General features: G+C 37.9%; 3 protein-coding genes across 7 annotated transcripts; 1 reads left to right on the plus strand and 2 right to left on the minus strand.

Annotated features, from left to right (window-relative positions):
- Positions 1-1,696: 1,696 nt before the first annotated feature.
- mrm2 (mitochondrial rRNA methyltransferase 2) lies at positions 1,697-6,408 on the minus strand. The gene is made up of 2 exons (XM_041998012.1): positions 6,064-6,408; positions 1,697-4,343 (listed from the first exon to the last, which is right to left on the minus strand). Exons 1-2 carry the CDS (start codon positions 6,347-6,349, stop codon positions 3,913-3,915), a joined length of 717 nt encoding a protein of 238 aa, XP_041853946.1. The 5' UTR covers positions 6,350-6,408; the 3' UTR covers positions 1,697-3,912.
- On the plus strand, positions 6,272-12,615 carry nudt1 (nudix (nucleoside diphosphate linked moiety X)-type motif 1). Of its 2 annotated transcripts, none has more exons than XM_041998034.1 (4): positions 6,272-6,351; positions 7,419-7,575; positions 9,812-9,957; positions 12,168-12,615. In XM_041998034.1, the coding sequence occupies exons 2-4, from the start codon at positions 7,424-7,426 to the stop codon at positions 12,338-12,340; spliced, it is 471 nt and encodes a 156-aa protein (XP_041853968.1). In that variant the 5' UTR covers positions 6,272-6,351; positions 7,419-7,423; the 3' UTR covers positions 12,341-12,615. The 2 variants fall into 2 exon arrangements, with proteins under 2 accessions (XP_041853968.1, XP_041853958.1); XM_041998024.1 differs by lacking the exon at positions 6,272-6,351 and adding an exon at positions 7,074-7,234 and having other exon boundaries at positions 12,168-12,614.
- A 363-nt stretch (positions 12,616-12,978) lies between these two features.
- On the minus strand, positions 12,979-23,663 carry snx8a (sorting nexin 8a). Of its 4 annotated transcripts, XM_041997991.1 has the most exons (15): positions 23,302-23,663; positions 23,147-23,179; positions 22,984-23,050; positions 22,206-22,333; positions 21,543-21,672; positions 20,683-20,873; positions 20,417-20,537; positions 19,357-19,493; positions 19,119-19,199; positions 18,859-19,019; positions 18,591-18,720; positions 18,442-18,510; positions 17,768-17,917; positions 15,176-15,325; positions 12,979-14,792 (listed from the first exon to the last, which is right to left on the minus strand). In XM_041997991.1, exons 3-15 carry the CDS (start codon positions 23,018-23,020, stop codon positions 14,712-14,714), a joined length of 1,566 nt encoding a protein of 521 aa, XP_041853925.1. In that variant the 5' UTR covers positions 23,021-23,050; positions 23,147-23,179; positions 23,302-23,663; the 3' UTR covers positions 12,979-14,711. The 4 variants fall into 4 exon arrangements, with proteins under 4 accessions (XP_041853925.1, XP_041853917.1, XP_041853908.1 ...); XM_041997983.1 differs by lacking the exon at positions 23,147-23,179; XM_041997974.1 differs by lacking the exon at positions 23,302-23,663 and having other exon boundaries at positions 23,147-23,291.
- Between the last annotated feature and the right edge of the window lie 77 nt (positions 23,664-23,740).

A 23,740-nucleotide genomic window follows, 5' to 3' on the forward strand; every position in this document is an offset into this window, starting at 1 on the left:
TTAATATCAATGTTTCTGTGGAAATGATGCGAAATGATCATCACAGTCATTTCTTTTCAATAAGTGAATGCCTGTTTGGCTCAATGTGCTAACATTTGGAGGCAGGCTCCAGGAATGATGCATGTTGCCAGGCGAGTAATTCATTTTGGCAACTCAGGTCAGCCAAGGGAATGAATGGTTAGAAATGATATTACCGTTTCTTTAATTTCCTGTCAATTTGAGGCTTCCACTCTGTTAATATTCGAGACGATGTTTGTTTTTTATTAGTGAGACTGAGCAAGATTCCTTCTTTGGCAAACACACCTCATCTCTTGCTGCATCGAGTTTCAATCTGAACACAGTGGCATCTCCAAAATCACTGTAGTGTCCAGCAGACACGCTGTTCGCATAAACAAATCCGCAGATGGTGAGAATTATCAGTTCAGATTTTTAACTAGTCTATGGCTTTTCCAAATTTCTATTTTCAGCAGGCCTTTGACATTACTATGACAGCAGGAAGAGCCAGATGTCTCCATTGGAGACTCTCTTGAGCACAAATGTATTTAACCTGCAAGAAGAGAAACTCAATATATTTCAGATTGTTAATGGACAGAAAATTCCAGGTGATACATGATAGGGAATGGCACTTATTGTAGCAATTTTTTTCCTCGTAATTTATACATACCAAACCGATGTTTACTTATTTTGAGGGGGCATCTTACACTCAAATATTATATGTGTCTAGGATTGATCTCACTGCTATTCAGGATATTAATCCTAGAAACATATAGTATTTGAGTATAATACTATATGTGTGCCTTTCAAAAACAGTTTTTTATGTTATCATAACAATAACAGGATCACATCTAAATGTGATATTTCAGCCTCTCCAACTGTTTCCTCTCTTCATTTAGTAATATTTACATCTGTACCTCCAGCTGGCCAGAGAAAAATGAATTAACCTGTGAATGAATCATCATTCATCCTGAGAGCGAGTAGCCCAGTTCGAATGGAATTTACATAGATCGCGAGTAATTCAGGAATAATCTAAATCTAAACAGCAGAGGACTGAATAATCAACAAGTAATGAGAAATAAAATTGGTCATCTGTTCACATCTTTCACTATCAGCATCATCAACAGGCATGGCTGCTTCCCTTCATTCCAAACAATTATCTTTAGAGGTCAGTTTCCCCTCTATGCAGATCACTTTTACCAAGAAGCACATGTATGTTTCAGTGCACACTGTATTACTTATCACTCCTGAGACAGAAAGGCCAAATAGCAGCTTTATTAATCTATTCATGTTTTCCTTTGCTGCATAAATGCACATTAGAGCTTAATCAGGCCTTTAATTTTCAATTTGTAGAAATATCCGACTTTAAAAAATCAATTTACAAATAATTTGGTTTCACTCACAATGATCATTCATCAATAATTTAGAGTCTGTTTTCCTAAAGAATTAAAAATTGTCTGATATGCTCTAAGAGACATGCATTCAGCTGGAAAATGCACAAAACAACCGACATGGCTGCACTGCATGCAGGTACAAACAGTAGAATTTAACACTTCTTGATGTTGCATAGTTGTATAGCCACTCCTAAAAAAAGTTATTTCCAAGCAACACGAAAGACTTAACAAGCCATCTTCTGAAATTATGTATCTGGTTGTCATTTTATTAAGAAATTATCATCAGTGGGCAAACTGTTTTGTTTTACACACAGTTCTTGGTATTTAGATCAATCTTTGGAGTATTTGGAGCTTTTCACTGAAAAGTTCTGAATATCTTAGTTTAAATACTAAATATAAATGCTAAATATACTAAAAAACTATATTTAAATGTTGCAGTTGACAATAAACTTATTAAAGGTTAAATACAAAATAGTTTAAACATTAATACAGCAGGAAACAACTAATATATAATGTACTAGCATCAGAGATCACCCTCCTTGAATATTACTCATAGTTTTCTGTTTTATGTTGTACCAGCTAGGCTATGCATATTAGTACATGTGAAACTCTCCTGTGCAGTCAGGAGAAGGTAGAATTTAACATTTTCCTCCACTGAATGCAAATTATTTTCCTTCTTTTAGTGGAAAGCTCTTCTAGCCGCTACGTGGTCAACTTTGCATTGGTTCCCAAACGTTAAAGAGCCTGCTGTGCTGCTGCAGCGCTCCACGTTTGGTTTTGTCTCTAGCCAGAATTTTTTAACAAATAAATAAATAAATGGGATTTTCTTTCAGAACTAAGGGTGTTTGTAGCTTGCAAGACTCACTGATTTGTCCATTACTATAGCCTCAAAGTGATGTAGAAATGAAGGCTCTAATGATACCATTACCTATACTCATTTTAGAGCAGCTGTGATGATCATTTCACTTAATAACTCTGCAGATCGAACCCTACATCTTTCTCTTTGTTTCACTATTTCAGTGTTTTCCAGTTGTGGTCCTCTGGACTCATTTCCCTGCATGTTTTAGATTTTTCCCTGCTTCAACACCTGGTTAAAAGTAAATGCTAGTTATCAGGCTTGCAAAGTACTGACAACCTATCAAGAAGGTCCACTGATTTTAATCAGATGTGGTGGAGCAAGGAAATTACATCACTAAAAATCACAAGTGTTTAAACTGAAGATAACTGAACTTCTTTCGTTGGTTCTTGAACAGTCCAGTTCATCTATTGAAGCATTTAAAGTGACCATGTCCCACACCAATCGGGCTCTCGGGTCCTGTGTCTGGTCTTTACTTGATTTTCTCCTGAACATCTCTTCAGATGCTGTTTATCTTCTGGTTTTAGGTTTGTTATTTTACTGTCTTTGCAACAAGCTGCTAGTAACAAAGTGCATATTGATACTATTTAAAACTGGTTCTTTGCTGAGTTGTCTGTTAGCACACTGGTTAATCCTTATGTTAGGTGCCTTTTTATTCTTGAATGATTCTTACAGTAGGTCAGTGTTAAGTTGCTTAACATAGAAGGAAAAAACACTTTTCTAAAAATAATCAGGTACAAGACAAGCAGTCAATATATATAAACTTTGAAATACCTTCAGGAAGCCTGGAGAACTACTGCTTAAGACAACTTCAAAATATTAGAAGAAAGTCTGAGTGCTTGGAAGCAAAATATAAAGAAACAAAATATGCCTTAAGGGTTTTGGTAAATACTGTTTATATGCTAAAAATGTTGGTCAAATAACAGTGATGTGTGCATGTATGAGACGCGATGAACTACAAAGAATAAATGAGGAGGTTTTATAGGACCAAGTATAAAAACAAACATGACAAGGTAGGAATTGTTCATGCATGTCTTAACTGTGAGTCTTATAGATATTCAGATTTCTGCCAAACAAAATATGTTAATAAAATATCTTTTTATTATTAGTTGTTCTAATACAACATGAAAAATACGATTAAAAAGGTATGTGATTCAATATTCTCCAGTATTAGACACCTCCAACACACAAGGTTTAGCATCATTCCAATTTCCATTAATCAAAATTCATGTGCAACACTTGCATGTCTAAGTTCTTCTTTTCCCTCAGAGAATGACTGCGTATGCATGACTGGAAGTGTAAATTATTAGCATTGGCACAAGTAAATGACTTTCTGTAACAAAGCAAATATCAAACCAAGTGTGTGAAACAAACACTTGGGGCAAACAACTTTAGTGAGCACTGGGTTCTTGAGGAATATCTCACTGGTTCTTGCAAAGGTTTACGTTTTACTGATTCAATGCTGCTGCTGTTTGCAGAGAAAAGCAACAGCACCACAGCCTTAAATGTGTCTGCATCTGTGCCTGCAGCAGTGAACCTCACTGACGCCTCAACAGTGCCACCTTTTGATAACAGCTATGAGCTTCTTTAAGTTCAGACAAGTCACTGATCATAAACACAGTGAACCCTTCAGTAAACGTCAGATAAATAAAAGACAAAAAAAAAACATCACTTCTCTGGCTTCCTGTACATTCTGGCGAGGAAATATCTCTCAGCCGAATCCTTTCTGCTGGAATCTGGCTTTACGGTCCGAACATTACTGAACATACTAGAGAGTTTCTTCTGGAGTTGGTGTGCGAGAATCCCATCCCAGTATTTACAAACAAGAGAACCCTGAGGGTGTAAAATCTTCTCAGCCAGTTCTATCAAAGACAAACACATTGTTATGAGTCGCTCATGGTCCATGTCCCTGAAGCCACTGGCATTGGGCGCCATGTCACTCAGGATGACATGAGCCTGGCCGCAGGGGAGCAGCTCCTGCAGCTTGGCATGCGTGGTGGGGTGGGTGACATCATGACTGGGGAGGAAGAGAGCACCATCCAGAGGTACTATGTTCAGCAGATCGATGCCAATAACTGTGCCACGTGGTAGCTCTGGGTCTAAGACGACAGGAAACAGGCCACAGAACAATAAAAAAAATCTCTGAAAATCGAATAATTTCCCTCCTATAGCTCAGTTGTAAAAACAGCCTAAAACAGCATAACATGAAAATGCAAACATTAAATGGCATGAAGTAGAAACTGCTACATTAGATTAATTGTGTGGCTCTCTGAGTTGTTCCCTGCAGAGATCAAATTTAGATCAATAAAATTGCAAAGAATTTGAGGGTTTCATCATCTACAGTAGAAAAGATCTAAAGATACAGAAAATCCATGCAGAGCAAAAACCGATACTGAGCGGCCTTCATCTTTAGGCCCTCAGGCTGCACAGCGTGGAAACCATACCATTCTGAGTTAAAAACTAAACACTGCAACCTTAAAATAGACACAACAACAAGAACGTCATGCAATACTGATTTTGCAATAAAGTTTTGATATGTTGTGTTAGCCTAATAAATGTTTTGAAGCAACACACACTGCCATGTAAACTAAATTCTGCTTGTTTCAAAACAGTATGACTCCATTATTTAGGAGTGATAACCTGGTCTGTTACCTACTGAAAATATCTGGTGCATCATTAACAAAAGAAAAATCCACATTCTGAAAGAATAAGAAAGCAAGTGATGAAACAAACTACAGCACATAATACCTATATATATATATACATATACATATATAGACATGCAATGTTTTATGTAACATCTGAGTTATTTAAACAATACCACACTGTATTCAATACAAAAAGTAAGGAAATCTGTGTTTTGTTGATTATTTTTCCCTTTAATAATACCAACTGGTGTTGTATTAAACATCGCTGGAAAGCCTGATTAGTCACCATTACAAGGTCATAAGGGTCATGTTTCTATGGAATGAGCAACACAGCTAAACGTAAAGTGCAACTGAAAATGTGCCAAAATCCTCTGCAATATTCTCCTGTTAGTATTCACTCTTGTTTTGAGTTGCTTGGTTTATTGGATGATTGCACTTTCCCACAGTAAAAAGGTAAGAAAATAAATATATTGACTATGTTTACACTTCATTCATTGTACAGTCAGGGGCCATGCTTGAGTGTGGACGATTCACACAAGGACACAATAGACCTTAGACCTTCCAGTGTTCCCATTTTGCTATGGGGTGGTATCCCAATATTCAACCTGAAGTTCTTGAAGGTCAAAAAGTTTGGTTGTGTTGGTCACTTTAGGAGGTACAAGGCAGCCAAGCTGGTCCCATAATTGGGTTGAGGTTTGGACTCATTCCTTCCTCTCCACACCCAAATACTGGAGGTACTCTGTGATGATTCTGCTCTGTGGAGAAGTGTTGTCCTCTTGGAGGATGAAGACGGTTTGCCACTGGCTCCAGAATATCACTCCAATATATCTGTCTATAAATTAGGTGCCAGTCAGGTACTTGTGTTTGTTTGATGTTTCTTTTTATGGACCTTGAGTCTGACAAATAAAGATGATGATGACTAGCCATAGATCTGTGACCGACACACCTGGCAGCACTTCAGCATCTCATCTCAGAACATTAGTTCAGGATTATAAGCGAGGGAATTTGGCACACTCTGAAGTGGCACTACGCACTGATTTGGGTGTCGTTCATTCCTCGAAATGCTATATTAGAAGTTACAACCTCACTGTAACTAACGGTAACTAATCAGGCTTTCCAACAATTTATAATGCGAATCGGTGATACTGAACTGGAGCGTCTTTCCTCCCACCTGTCCCTGCAGAGTTGACCCTCTGGACGGCCACCTGGCTCCAGGCTCCAGGAGCAGCTCCGCAGTCCACCACACTGCACCCAGGCTGTAAGAGCCTGAACTTGTCATCCATCTCCAGCAACTTGAATGCGCTTCTACATCGAAAGTGTTGTGCTTGAGAGGCTTTGACATACGGATCTTTTAGCTGCCGTATCATCCAGCGCTGCTCCGCTGGAGTTTTCCCCTTCAGCTTCTTCATCAAACTTAACGAGGAATGAAAACATCTCTTTATATTGAGACACCACATTGGTAAGTGTTTGGAGTCATGCGCGGCAAAATGCACATGCGTACATATTATATATTTACCCTGTGTGCGATACCAATTTAAGTCCCCTTGGTCTGAAACATTGACACGCTAAAAGTTCCTATCAAGAATCAAAATATTTTTCTCATTTTACATTTTCCTCTTTCTCCTAATCTTATTTTTAATCTTCTTCTTCTTCTTATTATTATTATTATTATTATTATTATTATTAGTCGTAGTAGTAGTAGTAGTAGTAGTAGTAGTAGTAGTAGTAGTAGTAATAGTAGCAGCAGAAGAGGAAAAAGCTCATTATTGTGGGCATCAAAGGAAAATAATAATTTAAGCTCATTTATATTTTGTATACAATTATTAAGCTATAATTTGCATTACAGATGCATTAGAATATAGTTACAGCATTAGGGATGATCTGATAACTTGCACTGCTGGAAAATCTCAGGAGATTAACATTTGATTAAATTAATTAAAATCATTTTACAAACCACAAATGGTTGAATAATTAAAGTGTATTATTTCCATTTCAAATGTTGTTGAAACGTTTACAAAAAAAATATTATGGTTGCATCATTGTAAAAAAAAAGTCCTATTTTCCCCCAGTTACAAAGATATAATTTTTATTTGGTAATTAACTGCGTTTAAAAGTATCGTGCTTGTCCAAGAGTACCCAACTGCAGTTTCTAGTCGAACCTATATTGAGGTAACACGTGCAACACTGTAGATTTTTAACTAAGTGATGGAGCTCTTTTATCAACTGTGGCGTTAACCATACCCATCCATACATTTACAAATCAACGTATCATGTGACCACGACTGTACGCTCCACGCGGGAGTCTCATCTTAATCCCAAAGTGTGTTGATTTCCTTCAAAAGGTGCTTCTTTTATCTGACATTAAGCTGCTTTTTAGTTTTGCATGTCGACGAGACACGTGTTTAACTGAGCATGTTTGCACATACACCACCGTCAGAACAGTTGCAGCTAATGTTACTTAATTTGTACAGTTTTTACTTTGTGTTTACGATAACGATGACTTTACTTCCTTCCTTCTTCTGTAAGGTGAAATGTTGAGCTCCAAGCTGCTGACTCTGGTGCTGGTGGTCCAGCCGGGCAGGGTGCTGCTGGGCATGAAGAAGAGGGGATTCGGGGCTGGCAGGTGGAACGGGTTCGGGGGCAAAGTTCAGCCTGGAGAAAGAATTGAGGACGCTGCTAGAAGGTCAGTTCACCTGCTTTTTATCTTAAGACTCTTTTGAGAGTTTTGAGAAGCTACAAGACAGGATCGAATGCACCCACGTTGCCTTTTTTTACAATCATTATTCTAAAAACGGCCGAAAGTAGTGGAGGAATGAAAAGACGGAGAAAGATGAAAAAGTAGAAGAGCGACCTCACCCCCAGTAACTAAATCACATAGCTGAACGTAACATTTATTAACAAGCCAGTGATGTGATGAAATCTGATCCTCTGCTAAATCTGACCTTTTTTTTATTAATTTGTTTAGGTTTAGGTTAATCAGTTATATGTCAGGAATTGTGTGTAGTGTATTTTCTGTGTCACTTTGGTAATAAAGATGTTTAAATATTAAAACACATAAAAAAAAAATGTGTCTTTTTAAGTGCAGTAGACAGATATGTTTCACATGTAATTAATCGGATGAGAAAGAGACTGAGATGTGATTTCAGAGCTTGATCCTGCAGTTTGAGTGTAAAAACTTTATCCAGAAGTTAAAATTAAAGCTGAGGTGCCCCCTAATGATGGCTAATTTGGCGTCCATCTTGCATCCTACTTTTACTCTGATCTCTTTCCAGCCCATTGACGATGACACTTCCTCAGGTTTTTTCTCATTTTATTTTCCTTGCTTCTTTCAGTTATGCACTCTTGCATTTCTTGCATTCCTCTTCCATTCCCCATGGTGCACATTCGGCCAGCATGTTGATATCCAGCTGTTGCCGTGTGACACAGGGGCCATCCCCACGACACCGGATTGCAGTAAAAGCGCAAAAGTATTTTAGCAAACCACCTTTTCATCCCCACGAAACCAGGGATTAGCCTCCATGAAACCGACCGTGTCTGAAGCCAGGTACCAAAGTGGATAGATTTGAGTCCTCTATGGTCTGCGGTACTGTGCGGACAGCGTAACCGCGCCACTAGAGAATATGACGCTAATGTGACAAACACACGCCGATCCCAATCCACCCTTCCTCAAGATTTTATGCTTTGTAGTCAAGCATTTTTTGAAGAAGCAGCTCAACTTCTTCATTGGTCCAAAGAAATGTTTCTCTTTTGCCTCGCAATGAATGAATTTTCAGCCTCCAATGTTCCTGCAACACGCAGTGAGCCTTTATCTGCACATGCATTGTTTTGCTCTAGCTTTGGAGTGTTACTCTTTAGCACCCCCCACAGCCTGTAGTATGTACTACAGCGGTGCCGTGGGGATGTTGAAGCCTTTCTCCTAGTTTTCGCCACCATTTTCACACCTGAATCTGCTTTGGTACCGTGTGGACACAGCCACAGTGTGTCAGTATCAGGACACAGGTCCAGCAGCTCCAGAATTGTACATAATAAATGTCACTGTGCCACCAAAATGACTTAAACATATATTTTTAGGGCCAGAAAGTTACACAGTGCTACTTTAAGGGTATGTGTAAACAAAAGACTGTCTCAGATTAAGCAGGACTACAGTAAACAAGCCAGAACATGATGTCAGCTTCACATTCACCACAGTTGCAATTTGATGCAGATTCACAGTTTGGTGTTCCAACATTCTTTTTGAACCCGAGGAAAATCAATAATGATCAGAAATGAAAGCATCTTTTATTAAAACAACTTTATTTGATCCCAAAATCTCCAACTTTATAAACTGAAATTTTAAAGTAGCACCAAAATAAGTAGTGTCTAGGAGTTAAATAACTAATAGAGAACTTGGTGCAACTGGCTGATTCGTTGGTGTTTTTGTTAGCATTTTTAAAGAAAGTAATGTATTGTGGTCAGTGTGTGATTAGTCCCCAGCAGGAAGGTTGTTACAAAGCTGAAGGAAGGAAGCCCTGAACGCAATTAGGCTCACTTCCAAACATACCAAGAGACCAGCTTTATGTTTACGATGCAGAAATACTAAATAAATTAGTGATATCTAAGACTCTTAAGAGATAAACAAGAGCTTTTATCTGTGAGAAGTCCAATTTCAGACACTCTTCAATTCAGAGTTGCTTGTTCAGCCTGTTGGCTTTTATCAAGCTTTTCACTTGGATCACACAGTCTTCTTCAGCTTATCACAAACTTGTTTTTATGTTCAGTTATTTCAGTTTTGCCATCCAAAACAGTCTCTAGGCCCTGGAAGCATAGATATCATTGTGTTACCTCTTGTAGAAGCTTTTTTTTATCTGTATGAAGCATAGAGGGGGACTTGTTTCTGAAATACACATCATCAAAAATTCATTTCTTGTATCTCCTTTAAGGGAACTTCAAGAAGAAAGCAGCCTCACCGTGGATGCGCTGGAGAAGATCGGAAATATCAAATTTGAATTTGTGGGGGAAACGCAGCTGCTTGATGTCCATATCTTCAGAGCTGATGCGTACAACGGGGAACCAACAGAATCAGACGGTATGATTTCCACTGAAGGGTGAAGAAACAGAAGCTGCGTTTTAGTTCTAAAATCAAAACTGGTGGAATAATATCAGGAGAGCAAGAGCAGAGAGGAAGCGTGGGAGTGTGTTTTCTTAAGCTTCTTTGTTCTAAAAAGTTGAAATAAAAAGGCTAGACTAGGACTAGAAAAACCACCATATGACTAGATTCAAAGAAGTGTCTTTGAAAAGGAGAAATTGTACTTGTTTCCAAAATTTTAAAAAAGGAAGAAGAATTCTAAATAATTGACCTATTAGAAAAAAAAAAAAAAACAATGATACAAAAATCCCCGTTTTGCTTTTATTTCCTTTTTAAATTTCAGTTCCTTTTATACTCTCAGACAGAATGACAAAGATTATCTCTCTAAAATTTAAATACTGAGGCCGTCTGAGACAACAAAAGTGTTTTGATTCATGGTGTGTCCACATGCTGCTGTATGCATGTTTGAGATAAAATAATAATCAAACATTTTCCACTAGGAGAAGTGCATGTATTCAAAGCCTTTACTTACAATATGCAACAAAATTACCTTAATATTTTTCATTTCAACTCTGGGTTATTTTCAGACTGCATTGCCATCAACACTCCTGCAGTCCCGTATAATCACACTTCCTCCTCTGTGCTTCACTATTAGGGCTGTACATCCACTGTGGCAGATGTGGCTGTGGGAAATTTACACCAAAATTTTTTTATCTTGATCTCTGACCAAACACTCTGTTCCCAATTAAATATGTTTAAATTTCAGATTTGTGTCACAGAGACAACACATCATCCCTAAAAGGATGACATTATTGTTCTGTCTGAGTCGCCACAGAGACTCTGATTTCCACTGATTATCCCTGTAATTAAATATGAACTTGGCTCTCTGCTTCTTCTATATAGCTTGTCCAGACTCAAAATCCTTCAGTTCAGCTGATGCTTATTATGCTAAAAGACACACAGATCCAAAACCGAGAGTTCTGATTTTTTTTTTTTTTTTACCATGTTCATGCAGCCAAACTCAGTTGAAATCACGTGTTCTTGCTAAATAGAACATGTTTTGGCGTTGATTCCAGGTGCATTCTCTTCATTGCCTGTGTTTTAAATGAAGTCTTTGAATACAATATTTTATATTGTTCATTAAAGGAAATTCACCACTTGACAATTTAGAAAACAGCACAGTGACTCAGAACTGATAGTTTTGAATCATTTGACATTTCAGTGAAGCTGCACAGAGACAACTTAACCTCTGATGTATACAGCGTTGACACAAAGCTAGAAATACTCACCAACACAGTTGTACAGTTGTTTACTGACTTGGAGAGCTCTTCACTGATAGGGCCCAGATTGTACCAGAGGGCTTCTGCACCCATATGTCCCTGGCAGGTCCCTGAGGTCCTGTGACCAGGGCCTGGTGCCCCATAGTAAGCTAAAAACAAATGGAGACAGCTTTCTGTTCAGTGGCCCTCATACTCTGGAACGCTCTTTCTTTGGACTTGAGATCGGTTGACTCTAGTTGCTTTTGAAAGCCAGATAAAAGCATCTCTTTATAAATTAGCTTTTCATTCATTTCTCTTGTTTTTATGCATTGATGGCTCTTGTGAAGCACTTTGTGTATAAATCAAATTTTACTTATACTAATTAAGTAAAAAGCATTCAGCCTCATGTTCATTTTTTCTGGTTTTGACAAATATTCTAAAACATTTAACATGACAGCACATTTTGTTCCAGACAGACATCTGTAAGCAAAAAAAAGTTTTAATGAAAGAGGGGAGGCTTTATGCTTAAAAAAGAAAAACAACCCAGAAATAAACTTAAAAGAAGCCAAGACCTTCAGCAGGGCTGTTTCACAGGCTGGAAGTAATGTGTGTTTCCTGAGAATTAAGCCAAGGTCAGAAGTGTGAGGGCTGGAAACACACAAAGACACTGAGAAGTAAACCTTCAAAAGCTGTTTGATGTAAACCATGGAAAGAAAAAAATGTGGGGAGTAAAAGACGTAGAAGATGAGCTGGGATTAGTGAAGGAGAAAGCTGAACACTAATGTGGTTCATTATAAGAAAATGATGTAGATTTAACACCTCTTCTAGGAGACAAGATCTAAATTGCTGGAAATAATCAAACCTAATGAGGGGCTTCATGAGTTTATGGTTGTGCAGTTAAGTGTTTTGCATGACTTCCAATTACTGTTTTCTTTTGTTTTTTGTTTTTAGAAATGAGACCTCAGTGGTTTGAAATCGACAAAATTCCCTTCAGTCAGATGTGGCCTGATGACGTCCTCTGGTTCCCTCTGATGTTCCAGAAAAAGAAATTTACCGGTTACTTCAAGTTTCAGGGTCATGACGTGATTCTCAGCCACACCCTGGAGGAGGTGGAGAAGCTCTGATGTGAAATTACTGCTGTTGCTCATGGGACCAAAATAAATAAATGTATAAAAGCAAAAGTACCCATCAGCCTTTAAAATGTTGACAGTAGTTCCAGGAGATAAACACAGTTAAAGTTCTCATCCAGGTTCATTTTGTGAGTGCAAAGGAGAGGGTCCTGTAGCCTTAATGGGACTATGTTACCTCTTGGTGTGTCCACATGTTATATGACTGTAACATTATCAGAATTAAACCTGTTTTTTTGTAAGTCTGAAGTCTCTTTTCTTTGCAAAGCAGGTGAATAAAGGCAGCAACACATTAAAAGAAAAATCAATTTGGTCATTTTATTTTAGATTAACTGATTTAAAACAATCCAGAAAAGACATCTTCAGTGGAATATTCACAATATCTACAGTTATATCAGTGGGGTTCATATCGATTAGTCAAATGATTAATACTGTACATAAGATTTGTTCATAAAATACAAATTTAACTTTGTGCATATATCCTGTCTGTTCAGATGGCACCTTTATAAGTTGGTGAGATAGCTTTAAACAAATTTTCCCTTCAATTAGTTTTTATCAAATATATAAAATGTGTGTGCACGGACACAATGTGCATAAATATAAAAAAAAATTAAAAAAGCTAGAAGGAAAAGAAGCTCAACGATATCCAGACGTTTATTTTTTCTGATAAACAACACAGAGTGATCCTTCTGCAAGCCGATGAGACCTGAAATCTGTTTAAAGAAATTCATGTAAAGATTTGTTTATTCCTTTAAATGGAGCTGTATAGAAATCCTGTTATGGTTCACAGCATTTTTTAGCAAATTTCTATGGTTTATCTTTGGTAATATATTAACATCTTATAGTGTTATTGTTGGCATATGTTGTTACTACTGCCAGAGGTAATCATTTAATTAATAAACCTCATGTCTCACATTCGTAGCATCAAACAGTTTGAGGTCAGGCTTTTGACATAGCTTATATAGTAAAAGAGCGAAGAAGTTGCACTTAGAGCTTGAAAGTTTGAATCTCAATCATGAGGTTTTCACATAAGTCTTAAAAGTAAACAAATAATACCCAGTTAATATTTGCTTATTCAGGAAAATGGCCTAACATTATTTTAATGACTAAAAAAGTACAACAGATTGTTTTTATTTGATGTGATAGAACAGCTTAATCTCTGGGATGTTGGTGGGTTTGCACACAGGAGCTGTTCATTTCAGGTCTTTTCACAAAAACTAACTTGACTATTACAAAAAGAAAAAAAAAACTATTACTCCAACAAATCTCTTAGAATTAATCATATGTTTTGGGCTGTCTTCCTGTTTCAATGCAGGATTCATTTTTCCATCAGTAATGGTAAACGCTGTTTATGCCCAGATGCAGCAAAACAGGTCCAAACCATGAAGCTACCACCACCGTGTTTTACAGAGGTTGAGAGGTTTTGTTTATTCCTTTGTCGAAATACAACACACATCATTTATATCAAAGAGTTCTGGGGGGTTTTTTTGTCTCATTAGTTCAAAAAACATTTATTTCCCTGCAACAGCTGTTTGTTCATGTGATCCTCAGACTTCATGTGATTACAGAGCAATGGCTGACTTCAGTCATTTTTTAAGCCTCTTAAAATGAATTACGGTGTGTGGATGTGTGGACTAATACACACCTTGTTTTCAACCGCTTCTGGGGAGTTTTCTGATGCTTTTCAACTGGTGGAGTTCAAATTGTTTTATTAAATTTGCTAAATTGGGTTTTCCCAATAGACTTTTAGGACTTTTGTAAAAATCTAATAATATTGTAGGTCATATTTAAGCAGAAATTCCACAAGAGTCAAACTTTCAAGCCAGACTTCATATCAAAATAAACAGTAAGAAAAAGCACAAAACTGTCAACAATATAAAGTATTCAGCTACATGTTCTTATAAACCAAAAGGTCTAAAGTTATTCAGCAAGTTGAAACTTTGTCAGGAAATAAACTCAGACTTTGTGCCCCTCTTAATTTGTCCCCACTATCTTAGTGTGTTAAACTTCTTACCAGGTATAAACTGGTGCATCAGCAAATGTGTTGGAAAGTATGAACACAATGTCACCCTTTATCCCTTGTTAAAATAACAGTTTGAAGGACTTTCCTGCCCTGTTGACAGCTGTAAATTATTCAGAAATGGGTGTTACATCCCCATCAAGTACAGCATAAAATGCCCAATGTCTTTTGTGGAAAAAATAGTTGATGAAACTTAAGAAGCAAGACTTTGTAAATTCTCTTACTGATAAAATGGATGGGAACAGTTTAGCATAGTACTTATTTGCGTTAGCTTGTGGAGCTTTTTCATTTCCAGTTTGCAATCCTCATCGGTGGCAGTGTTCGTCTTCTTCGTCACGCGTTTAGCTTTTAAATGGGTGCTTTCATTCCATTTTTGCCACCAAACAGACACCCAAGCTTTGGCTGGAGTTCATTCCACACCTCTCCCATCTGGAAAAAAAAAAGAGAAACTATCTTGTCACTTCTCATTTTACTAAATGCTAAAACACTGCGGCTCTTCACACAAATATATTCTTAATTTAATCTGGAAAACCCTTTAAATGTGGGAAAGTTAGTGGATCTAAAAATACACCCTGAACCATTCACTTAACTTGATTTCAACATAGAACTATGAGATACATGCATGTGTCAAATGTAAGCAGACTCAAATCCTTGGTGAAAGGATCATCTGTTCAGCCACATCACCCATCAAAATGAATCCTCTTTGTTGGACATTTAAAGCTAATTTAAAACCGATGTGACCCTCCTACGCCGTGCTGCACCCATGCTGAGGCAGATTTGTGGCAAAATGATTTCCAGACAGACTATTTTACCTCTCTGTGTCCTTGGACCTGTGAGTTAACAAAAGACCCGAGAATGTGGGACGTGATCGGAAGGTAGGCGAAGATGAGCTGCGTCTCCTGATGAAGGCAGAACAGGGAGAAGTAGTTGCGGAGCTCCATGGTCTGAATGGCACTTTCTTGCTATTAACAGATTTAAAATAAAAGACAACATTAAGCAATAAATACATGGAAATAAATGTATCTTGGTTTGGACAATAATGAAGTGATGAACTGTTGTTACTTTATTTAACCATTTCTTTTGCAAAAGCATCCCAGCCAAGAAGTATTAGTACAGTTACAACTCATTACAAATACTGGCATTTGGCAAATGCATTTTAATGCAAGTCAGTTTCACATAAATGTTTATTTAGCTATTCTAATGATAATTCTCACTACAATTAAAATAAAGTCATTGTTTAATCCTGTTTCCCCTTCTCTGTTGCTTCACTTCACTGCTGCTTTCATTCGGGAATTTTTCAGCCCAGCCAGGAAAGTACTAAATGTTTTATTTTGAGAGAAAATTACACTGAATGTGACCACACTGCAAACACAGACAAACCCCACTGACAAGGAGGAACTGCAAACTACAGATGAAAACCACCATGGTTACAAGGGCATACAGCAAAATAATTACTTTTTTAATGTGACTCTTTGTACCTGTGATTGCTTTAGTTCCTTCATAAAGGCTTTCTTATTTATGTCATAAAACTGAATGTTTTAAAAGGGAATAAAAAGTGCATGTTATTCATGACAAAAAAATACAACGTTTTAAAATTGAAAGTCAACAGTAAAAGACACGATAAGAGTACAGACACAAAGACAAAGCAAATTCAATGCAATTAGGACAGTGGGTGCTGCAGCAGTGTACAGAATAAGAAAAATAATATATGTACACACAAACACCCATTTCCAGAAAGTTTGTAAATGTAACAGAAACTAAAACTTGATCCATAATTTGTTCATTTTAACTTAATTTCACAAATGCAAAATATTTTTTTTCAGTTTCTTCGCTGATCAACCTCAAAATTTTTACTAATCCTGAATTTGATGCTAGTAACATAATCATTAAATTTGTGCGAGATTTTGGCAGATTACTGGTGAGGGTGTCACAATTGGATATAAAAGAAGCATCCATTAAACACTTAATCTCTCCAAGCAAGGATGGGTCATGGCTCACAAATGTGTGCCACACTCTGTCAGAGAAGCTTCAAACAATGAAAAAAATAAATAATAAAGTTCCTTAAAACAAAATTTGAATAAACGTTTGCCTTAACACCTCAGGAATATCATGAAAATATTCAGGGAGTTTGTGGAAATGTTTCCCTTTAAGCCCTTAGGGGGAAACTGCATGAGAACCCATCATAACACCATAATATGCTGTATATAGCCATATGAGCTTATAAAACCATTTTCATTTAATACAGTCCAGCACTACAGAAATATAACATGAAATTGCAAATAAATAAAAAAAACTGTGCACATACACATTCAAGTTCTATGTGCATGAGATCATTTCAAACAGACAAAAAGCCAGTGGATAAGTGTTCTGTGCTCAGATAAGTCCAGCTGCTGTTTTGGGAAAAATGGACATGAGGTTCAATGTGCCAAAGATAAGAAAGACAATCCAGGCTCAGTCTGCATGACATCTAACTGTGTGGCTTCATAGACACTGTGTGCGTGCAGGCTTGACTAGCCTGCCTACGGTTCAGATCTGTCTCCTGTTGTGTGATATATCATGAAGAGCCACTGTCAGCAAGAATAGACACAGAATCTTCTGCAAAACTACAACAACTAGTATCCTCACTTCTAAATGATATATATAATTAAAAGGAAGGACGATTTAACACAGGGGTGCCCAAGTCCAGTTCTCGAGATCTACTATCCTGCAACTTTTATATGCAACCCTTCCCCAACAGACGTGAATCAAATGAATGTCTCGTTACCAGGCGTCTGCAGAGCTGAATGACATGTGGATGAGGAAATTAAGCCATTTGATTCAGGTGTATAGGAAAAAGGTTGCATCTAAAAGTTCCAGGATAGTAGATCTCAAGGAGTGGACTTGGGCACCCCTGATCTAACACGATGATAAACTTGCCTCTGTTTTCTGATTTTACTCCTGACATCACATTTTAAAGTTGTTTCTAACAATAATGAAAAAGACACTGAAAACACTTGATTTTGTTTGTAATTGTACCCGTTAAATAATGGTTCAAACTATTTATAACAACTCAGAGACTGAAGCTCAGGAAATCACACCAGATTTAGCTACGGTTATGAGCATGGGCATGTTATGGAATATCTAAATCAAGTCATGTCATTGCCATTTGCATGCCTGTGTCAGCATATTATGTCTAAATATGAGTTTTTTTTTGTGGTAACGCAAGGTCACTTATTACTGTGATGGTGCTTTTGCTGTACAATCCCACACAAAATATGACTAGATGGTGTGTTTAAGTGACAGGTCCTCTCAGGCCAAAGCACAGTTTTATCTATCAGGTGATAAGTGAGTTAAAATAGTTTGAAAACAGTAAGAGAGAAAAACAGAGAGCAAGAACAAGAGAGAAAGTGAAAAGCAATAATTACCTGAACTATTCGTGATTCCAGCTGCTCCACAGATGCCTGCTCTTTTGACTGCACAGTGGCACTCATCATCTGCCTCTTCATCATGCCGTACTTGTGCAAAGCTCTCTGGTGCTCATGAAGCACACCCTTCTCATGCCGCTCACAAAGATCCTGCAGAAAAAAAACAAAAAGAATGAAAATGCTTGTTATCTGACTAAAAATGACAAAGCAATGCATTCTACAAAAAGTATCACATTACCAGTTAAATGCATTCTGAATTGTGCCAATTACTTTCCCAGCCTTCTATGCCTACTTTTTTTTTATGTCTTGCTGCTATCAAATTCAAAATGAGCTCATATTTTCCATAAAATGTCTGTTTCAACATGTCTTATGTTGTTTATGTTCTGTTGGGAATAAAGTAGGGGTTAATGGGATTTGAAAATCATTTCATTCTGTTTATATTCACACTTTACAAAGCATCCCAACTTTTTTGAAATTAGGGTTGTATCACACCTCAGTATCCTAAATTTAGTTTAAGTTCTTTGCTGTACTGTAAAGATACAGACCCACATTGTGTCCATATTAGAAAACAGGAAGCACAACAAAACTACCCAGGTCATTTTAGGCCGGAGTCTTCTGAGGCGGATTCAGTTAAAAAACAAGCACAGCCACAACCAAAAGTGAAATTCGCTCACTCTGTACGACTGCAGCAGATCAAGGAAGAGGTTGAGTTTTTCCACAACATCATCCTCCTCTCGTCTGCCCTGAGTACATAAACAAAACAACATTTACCACCTAGTGCCAGTTTTCAGCAAAAACAGCAGTGAAAGACTGAGGGCCATACCTGCTGAGCCGCTTTGTCAGATAATACAGCAAACTCCACGGACAGGCTCTTCAGAGACTGACGCAAGGTCCCCCAGGTGCATTGTGGGGAAGCCATGGCAGGAAGAGGTGTAGTATCTGAGCCCAGAGTACTGCCATAAACAACATTGCAGAGAGAGAATGTAATACTGTAATGCCTGCCGAGGATTTGAATTATATTAACAAAACCTCTGGACACGAAAGACAGACTTAACTTGATACCTTTAATAATAATAATATTAATAATATACCTGAGCTCTTTGCCAAACAAGAGCAGATCTGTTGCATTCTCTTTCGAGCGTTCTGCCATTTTCTCAGCTCTGTCCCGCAGCCTCTGGAAGCTGTTGTGGATATTCCTAATTAGGTCTCTGCTTGTTGAGAACTGACCCTGAATATCTGCAGGGAGATATTCCTGCAAAACAGGTCCAACAAAGCTCTTTTGTTATTTGGATTTCAAGCGAAGGGAATTCCTTTAGAGAAGCAACACCTGGAGCTGTCTTATGTCACCAACCTTAGCCTGGGTTGCAGTTCTGTTGGTCATGAACTCATCACCTGTTTTCTTGTAAGTGTCACGCAGCTTGGTCTGAACATCCTGTTTGGGAAGCGGGGTGAGGAGTGGGTGAGTGGAAAAGGACACAAAGCAGCTAAAACAGGATGCGTTTCACTGTCACTCATCATGGCAGCAATGCTTATTGTGCATTATCAGCAGCACCACAAGCCCAGGGAACACGTTAAAAGAAACAACATACTGAGCCACTGAAGGTGAGGAAGGTCTTGACCAGCTCATCCTCAGAAAAGAAAGGATGGCGAGCCACCAAGTTAATAAATCTGCCAAGAGCTCGTCTCCTTCCTTCAATGAACTCCCGCTCAGAGACTGAAGTCAGGACTGTGGACACATACAAGAGAAAACAAATACATGTGGGTCTATTTTACTTTGATTCACCTTTAATAGGAGTATTAATGTTAATAAAGTGGGGCCATGATTAAAGTTCAAATGATTCAAAGTTGCATCACCTTCCTTCCAATAACTGCATTATTCTTAAGCTTTACAAAAAGTCTTTGTGTGTTGCAAAATACAGGAAACAGGTGTGCAACTTATTCATTTCTTTTACTTAAATGAAATCAAGACAAACTTGTTTCACTCTGATCGGATCCAACATGTCTGAGATTTAACATATCCTGCAGCACCAATGTAAACTTACAGTCCTAGAAGCAAAGCACGGAGGAGGAAGTGTGATGTTAATAATAATGTATGCAAATAATGCATAAAAATGCCTACATGAATGCTTGTAAGCATATAAGAAAGTACAGGCTAAAAAGATTACTCTAAGACTTAACAGAGGATTAAAACAGATAGCAGGATAGCAGATTTTAATATGCCATGGTAACTTTTGACAAATTCCACACTTGGTTAAAAACTTAACTAAGCTTCGTCAAATCAAGCGCTTTTTTGTGAGGATTCATCAGGCTGAGTGATCTGACATAATTATCCCTCCAAAGCTACAAATGAGTCTTTGTGAACTGAAACGGGCTCAATTAAATGCATCACTAGCTTCTGTGTCTCCGTCAGGCAGCAGCTCTGATGAACTGCAGACTCTGTTTGAAGCAACAGAACACACAGGAAGAACAGCTGAGCATTTACTCATCAATGCTCATTCTTTAGAAACCAGAAACACTTGGCTACAGAAGCTCCCACAAATTTCAATGTTTTACAAGCTTTTATTCGGTACACAGAACTAAAGAAATAATGATACACAATGTCAACTTGAATAAAAAAACAGGGAAGCGAAGAAATGCAGAGGAACTTACCTCCCTTTAACATCCTTTTTGGTGGCAATGCTGGAACCACTCTGTAGGCAAACCTCTGGAGCAAAACCTCGTGGAAGACGTCAAAATCACTGTAACGTCGGTAAACTGATATTTTATAACGCTAAAAAGCAAAAAAACAAAGTCAGAAAATTTTCAGATTATACTTTAATTGGAATATGTATTTCAGTTACTGTCCTCTAATGTGGTTTAACATGCACGCTAATGATATAAATCAGATTAAAATTATTCAGCTTTGGGATCCTTGCCTGGCTGGTGACCTGGTATTCCACATGTTTGAGGAACAGGCCCTTCTTCTCAGGTATGAGCTCCACCTGCACAGTGTCTCTATCCAAAAGTTTATCCAGCGTCTGCGACATTGTCAGCGCGTTCTCCTGAGCCGGCTGCATCCTCAGAGCACTCAGCTCCCTCGGCTCCCCCAGCTGAGGTTTGGGTAACTCTGTTGAGCACACATCCAGAACTAACATTTGTTTTTCGTGATTAAATCAATGCACCAAGAGTTGGCGTGAATTTTGCAACTCTGAAGAATGCTGACTTTAAAACCACATCTCTGTTTCATTCTATTTGTCTTTAACTAGAACAGCATTCATGTGATCTGTCAGTGTTATTCCTTCCAGGACATTCCAAGATGGTGGTGAACTGAATATAAAGTACTGTGACAAATGCAGAAAACTCTTTCGGGTGCAGACCAGGAAGTGGCATGCTGCAAGCTGCCATACTGGCCACACCTGAAATAACAAAGAGACTTTAAATGATCCCAGAAGGTGGATGGAGCTAACTCAAACCAGCATAATGGTTACCTCTATGAAAACCATTAAACTTCACCCTATCATCTTCTCAAAGTTAGACACATGGAAAACAAAGCTATGCTTAAACATAGCTTATGTCCATCTGTTGCAAACTGCAGTAAAACAGTACTAAAGGTGGGTTTATTCTAGCAGTAAACTGTACTAGAGAACTCGCAAGTGTGCCAATAAAAAAGTGACATTTGCCCTGAAATTTCTCAACAGGAATAGAGAAATAGCTGAGGTTGCCATTGGACACGAGATTTACCAAGCTACTCATTAAGCAAAGACTTTACTGCTGTCACTGCAACATTGTCACCTACCCTGTATGCAGTTCTCCAAGAGTTTGGGACTTGGTTGCTTTCCTTGCTGGGCAAGAGCAATTAAGGCAAGTGCTTTATAGAGGGACAGCTTGCTCAGGAATCCATCCGTGGAGTCAACATGCTCAGCAATCTGAGGGACAAAGACAATATGACCCAAAGGTCACCATTTTTCAGTCTGAGATCCAACCTCAACTGTGGTTTACATTCCTCTGCAAAAAAGGGACTTGGTAGACACAAAGGAGATGATATACTAAAAGGTCAGGAAAAGGGAAATTCTGGTGCAACATAAGCGGGCTCTGAAATGAATTGTGGACATTATGACGTCACAATTATTTCATACACACATCTCTCCGTAAACTGGGGGAAAAAGCTGTTCCTTCCTGCTGATAAGCCATCATGCTTGGATATATTGTTTCTACATTTACTACACAAAAAACATCTTATTAGAGTAAAACTAATGTTTAAGAAATATTGTGTTCAAGTATTTACCGTAATTAATTAATGCCTCAGATTAAATTCCTAAAACAATTTTACAATAGTGTACATATGCAAGTTTGTGGGTCAATAAGAGTATTCACCTCATTTGCATCACAGAAAATTGTTTCATGCTAACTACAGCTGTGTTGCAGCTTTTGATGATTCACCTAAATATGAACCCCTCACCTGGTTAAGAGTCGCCTTGGAGAGACCAGATCTTTGGAGCAGCCGCTGAAAAACTTCAACCTGCACTCTCTCATCTGTTCTACAACTGATAGCCTCGTACACTTCCCTGTAATAGGCAGGAACTGAACCTAAAAGAGGAACAACACCTATAGCATCACATATGCCTAAATATACCAAAATATCAGCAGGATGCCTATTAAGGGCTTGATTGACATTGCATGTTCTCAGAACTGAGTTTATGGTAGCCTTACCATGTTTTTAAAGGACTAATCCCTTTATGTCATATAATGGGACTTTATATCATCCCTGACTTGCTCTGAATCTTTTAAATTATTCACAATGTTACATATTCAAAACATATGAAAAGTTTAGTTAATGGACTGTCTTATCAGAAATGACTATAAGTGTGAAAGAAAAGAAGAAGATAAGAAATGTTAGATATCAGTATAAGATATCAGCACAACTGACAGGATTTCACGTGGAAAGAAAATAACACCACATGACTTTAAGCAAACTGATCTTTAAAACACTAAGTCTTGTTACTGTAGAAACAAAAGATAAAAATCAAATGAAACCATCGTGATGGCTTTTTAAGAAGGAGCAACCTCACTCAGATCATCATGTTCCCAAAAGTTCTGAATGGTTAGTTCACAGCGCGATCGCGTCCACGCAGTTTTCCCCCCAAAATAATCCAACTTTAGACAAAAGCGATTAAGTAAAAAGGAATTCATTTGGCCACGGTGTCTTAAAATGATTTAAAGAAGTTGACGCTCTGTACCTTCATTGATCTCTCCTGCCATGGCTCGGACTGTCATGTGAGCACGAGAGCACCTCCATGTGATTTCCTGCAGAGAAGAAAAAACAAGTAATTTACTTCTTAAAGTTGTAGAGAGCGCTGGTTGAAGTCCAAACCCCGGGAAGAAAACGTAGTTGTCACCTACATGCACGTGTAGCTGAAGAGTTTTCCACGGTAACTGCAGCCATCAAGACGTAAATGTTTTGATGGCGTGAATAAACGCTGGCGGGTACTTGGCAGCATTTTTTTTTATATCACGACACTACATTTTAAGAAATATTCTGGGAAATATTAACTTACTTGTGGATGTTTATTTCCTGGTTTCACTTGTGCAAGTTTGTAGAGTTCATTTTCTGTTCCTCATTCTTCATATTTAAACCCTCATTTATGCTGCCTCCAAGTGCTCTATGTACATTTCAGCTTTTGCTATTTGAGTGCCTTAACTAATGCTTGTCCGGTGTGTCAACGCAAATATTTAATGTTTTGCTTTATTGTTGTCCCATTTGAGAAAATATGGCTACAGAATTAGGGCAATTTAATTTGTGTTATCTTGTGGTGTGCCACTTACTTTTATTTCATGTCAAATAGCAGAAATGCTCATTTTCTTAAACTTTTCACTCGCTCGTGCCTGCAGTCGACAAACACAACTGAAACAGCACATTAACTATATAATTTCACCACTAAGTGGCGCTATTGGGTTATTTTTATGCTAATACTCTGACGGCGTTTGTGGGCCAGG

This window comes from Melanotaenia boesemani, chromosome 2, assembly GCF_017639745.1.
Source record: "Melanotaenia boesemani isolate fMelBoe1 chromosome 2, fMelBoe1.pri, whole genome shotgun sequence".
In the NCBI taxonomy this organism is placed as follows: domain Eukaryota; kingdom Metazoa; phylum Chordata; class Actinopteri; order Atheriniformes; family Melanotaeniidae; genus Melanotaenia; species Melanotaenia boesemani.

Bases quoted from the DNA above. Each gene is read 5' to 3' on its own strand.
- mrm2 (XM_041998012.1), bottom strand. From the start codon at position 6,349: ATGTGGTGTCTCAATATAAAGAGATGTTTTCATTCCTCGTTAAGTTTG. The intron at 4,344-6,063 runs GTGGGAGGAAAG...CTGTCGTCTTAG, and splicing joins GGTCAACTCTGCAGGGACAG to ACCCAGAGCTACCACGTGGC.
- nudt1 (XM_041998034.1), top strand. From the start codon at position 7,424: ATGTTGAGCTCCAAGCTGCTGACTCTGGTGCTGGTGGTCCAGCCGGGC. The intron at 7,576-9,811 runs GTCAGTTCACCT...ATCTCCTTTAAG, and splicing joins ATTGAGGACGCTGCTAGAAG to GGAACTTCAAGAAGAAAGCA. The intron at 9,958-12,167 runs GTATGATTTCCA...TTTTGTTTTTAG, and splicing joins GGAACCAACAGAATCAGACG to AAATGAGACCTCAGTGGTTT.
- snx8a (XM_041997983.1), bottom strand. From the start codon at position 23,020: ATGACAGTCCGAGCCATGGCAGGAGAGATCAATGAAG. The intron at 20,538-20,682 runs GCAAGGATCCCA...TTTGCTTTTTAG, and splicing joins AATACCAGGTCACCAGCCAG to CGTTATAAAATATCAGTTTA. The intron at 19,200-19,356 runs GTATGTTGTTTC...CTTCCCAAACAG, and splicing joins TCCTCACCTTCAGTGGCTCA to GATGTTCAGACCAAGCTGCG.